Raw genomic sequence first — 3,678 nt, 5'->3', positions numbered from 1 at the left:
ATCAATTGCTTCAACAAGTATTCATAACACGGTGCTGAATCCATGCCTCGAACATCCAGTCTCAACCGGAGCAACCACGCCTTCATTTCTGGCTGTTCCCAATGCCGTAACTCCTGTTTTCTCAACATGTGAATTTTAAATGTGACGTAACAGTGGTGCCAGCCAGTGAGGAAGGATTTCTTCTGAACCTCTCTCAACAGTCTGAGGACCAGTTTGCACAAGCAAATGCTGGTGTGCTTTATTTAGCACTAGACGACCCGTTAACCCGTTGGGTTCCCGTTGTGACGGCAGTTGATGAAAAATAAAAAGACACGAAATTTTAATATTATTTAGTGGTCAAACTTTAACTTGAAGAAAATTTGAGCATTTACCTCAGGAGTCATCTTTCAATGAAGCACGCGTCCAAACACAATTTTATTTATTAACTAACACGGAACTATTAGATCAAAATGGCGATGTTTATTTTATGCTTAAAAATAAATCGTTCTTTGTCTAAACTAAATATTTGAGATTTGAAAAAAAATCGATAGCTCCAGCAAACTATATGGCTGAGGTTGTTTGCATTGATCAAATAATCTTGAAGAGTACTTGACTAAATCGGGAATTGATTTTTTTAAATAATTTTTTTTTCGTTGCCTGATTTGAACAAAACTTGATATTGCTCGTCAATGTGAAAAAAACGAAACTGAGAAAAGAAAGTTGAAGAAATTATTGTGCGTAATCTTCTAAACACAATTTTATTTATTAATGAACACGGAAGTATTAGTGTGGTGAATTGAGGTGAATTGAGGGACATGACGCGGGATCACATGTTGTGCGTCTCGCGTATAAGGGGAGGTCTCCGCGGCACGGGGTGATTGTCCCCGGGGCATTGCCATTGACATCGGCTGTTCACTTGGTGCTCGTTGACTGAAGGTGCTCATTGACTGGTGAGAATGGAGATTATATCGAACTTCGTGCTTACGCGGATTTAGTCTGCGATGATTAATTGCACATGTATACGTTACTGCTTATGTACTCCTAGCTGAACCTGTATTCCCCGGTGTGCCCGCAGAAGCGGCTCCAATCAAATGGAATAAAGCCTAAACACTGAAGGTTCTTCTCTCGCTCTCATTTCAATTTATTCCATTTGGTTTTCTCGGCTCTCTCAACCAACGATGGACAAGATCTACAAACCAGAGAGGTTCAACGCAGACCCAAACGCGACTGACGCAGAAATGAAATGGTCGCATTGGTTCTGTTCCTTCTCACACTATCTGACCATCATCGAGGAGGGAGCTGACAAATTTGCCGCTCTCGTGAATCATGTCTCGCCCAGCGTGTACAGGCTCTTCTCGGAGTGCGACACTTACGAAGCAGCGATCGACGTGCTGCAGGCGCTCTACGTGAAGCCCAAGAACGAGGTATACATACGACATCTTCTCAACACACACAAGCAAGCAGCCGGGGAGACAATCGATCAGTTCCTGCAAGCTCTGAATCAGCTGGGAAAAGACGGCAGCTTCCGGGCCGTAAACACCGAGGAACACCGAAAGGAAGCGACACGGGAGGCATTCATCCAAGGACTCAGATCAGCCCACATACGGCAACGCTTACTAGAGAAAGCGCAACCCACTCTTGACAAGGTAGTCGATCAGGCACGAGCGATGGATACGGCTCAGCAGCAATCTGAGTCATTTGGGACACCGATGCTGCTAATGAACGCTGCTACGATGGGAACCCAAGGAACCCCACTGGCACAGACACAGCCAGACATAGGGGATGGAGAAACACCCGAGGAGCCGGATACCCAGGCCACGTCAAACTCCTCAGCAACTGCTCCGGTTGGTAAATGCTTCTTTTGTGGGAACAAAAGGCACCCTCGTCAAAAATGCCCCGCCAGAGATGCCACATGCATGAATTGCGACAAGAAAGGGCATTATGCCAGGGTATGTAAATCTACTTGAAGGAGAAATAAACCCACTTCTGCGGCTCTCTACTCGCAAAAGAAACTAACTGCAGCCTCCCCGGGGAATCTATCCAAGGCTATCATCAACGTACGAATTAACGGGCATGAGGCTGAGGCACTGATTGATACCGGTAGCTCTGAAAGTTTCGTCAACAGCTCGCTAGTGAAGGGCAGGAAATGGAAAATCCACCCGACAGACAATACGGTATGCATGGCCGCCACTTCACTACAATCCCGCGTACGAGGGTACTGCAATGTTGAATTGGACGTAAAAGGGTACACGCATCGGGATGTAAGGGTACTGGTGCTTCGTGATTTGTGCGCAGACGTAATTCTGGGTCATAATGTCCTCAAGCAGCACACGAGCGTCGAAATACCCTTTGGAGGAAGCAAGCCTCGTCTAATTTTAAATGCGATGACCACCGTGGAGGTGATGTCCCCCCAGCTGTTCGCTAACTTGTCACCGGTCTGCAAACCGATAGCGATTAAATTGCGGCGATATACCACTGCTGACATGAATTTCATCACCTCAGAAACCAAGCGATTACTGGAAGAAGGAATTATAGAACCGAGCGATTCGCCATGGCGCGCACAGGTGTTAGTAACCAGCAGTCAGAACCATAAGAAACGAATGGTTGTCGATTATTCCCAAACGGTCAATCGCTTTACCCAACTCGATGCCTACCCCCTGCCGCGCATAGACGAGATGGTCGAACGCGTGGCCAATTATAAGGTATTCAGCACCATCGATTTGCGAAGCGCCTATCATCAAATTCCCATCCGAGAGGAAGACAAACCTTACACTGCATTCCAGGCAGGGAGGCGCCTCTACCAATTCAGGAGAATACCTTTCGGTGTCACGAATGGAGTAGCTTGCTTCCAATGGGTTATGGACGACATCATCTCAGATGAAAACCTCAAAGACACTTTTGTTTACGTGGACAATGTCACAGTGTGCGGTAGGGATCAGGGGGAACATAATAGGAATCTGGACAGATTCTTGAGCATTTCTAGAAAATATAATCTGACTCTCAACTACGAGAAATGCGTATTCTCGGCAAGGTCAATTGACCTTCTCGGCTACACGATAGCCGATGGCACAATTAAGCCTGATCCTGAGCGATTGCGCCCGCTCCGTGAGCTTCCACCACCTCAGGACTTGCAGACAATGCGCCGGGTGATCGGCATGTTCGCTTACTATGCGAGATGGATTTCGCAATACTCCGAGAAAATACATCCCCTAGTGCATTGCAAAAACTTTCCACCAGATGCCGCTGTTGTAAGAGCTTTCCACAGCCTCAAGGATGATATCAGTAAGTCCGCGGTTTTATCGATCGATAGCTCGGTGCCCTTTGTGGTGGAAACCGACGCTTCAGATCACGCGATAGCTGCTACACTTAATCAGTCTGGGCGGCCGGTCGCGTTCTTCTCGAGAACTCTCTCTAGAAGCGAGCAGAGACACTCAGCGATAGAGAAGGAAGCGTACGCCATCGTCGAAGCGCTGCGGAAATGGAGACGTTATTTACTGGGAAACCACTTCACGCTCGTTACGGACCAACGATCCGTGGCATTCATGTTTGACGGGAAAAATAACGGGAAAATTAAGAATGAAAAAATTATGAGATGGCGGATAGACCTAGCTTGCTACAGTTACGACATTGTTTACCGGCCCGGGAAGGAAAACCCTGCTGCAGACACCTTCTCTGGGGTCTACAGTTCGGCAGCAATCA

The 3,678-nt window shown here is 47.1% G+C and overlaps 1 protein-coding gene across 1 annotated transcript; it reads left to right on the top strand.

The window, feature by feature from the left end:
* The first annotated feature begins 770 nt into the window (after positions 1-770).
* Positions 771-1,946, top strand: LOC147014145 (uncharacterized). The gene has a single exon (XM_085850592.1). The coding sequence runs from the start codon at positions 1,158-1,160 to the stop codon at positions 1,944-1,946; it is 789 nt and encodes a 262-aa protein (XP_085706718.1). The 5' UTR covers positions 771-1,157.
* Positions 1,947-3,678: the final 1,732 nt, after the last annotated feature.

The sequence above is a fragment of the Eptatretus burgeri genome, chromosome 13 (assembly GCF_056783735.1).
Source record: "Eptatretus burgeri isolate ZD-2024b chromosome 13, Ebu_testis_v1, whole genome shotgun sequence".
In the NCBI taxonomy this organism is placed as follows: domain Eukaryota; kingdom Metazoa; phylum Chordata; class Myxini; order Myxiniformes; family Myxinidae; genus Eptatretus; species Eptatretus burgeri.
Note: the sequence above shows the minus strand (reverse complement) of the source record. Positions and strands in the feature narration are given on the sequence as shown.

Bases quoted from the DNA above. Each gene is read 5' to 3' on its own strand.
- LOC147014145 (XM_085850592.1), top strand. From the start codon at position 1,158: ATGGACAAGATCTACAAACCAGAGAGGTTCAACGCAGACCCAAACGCG.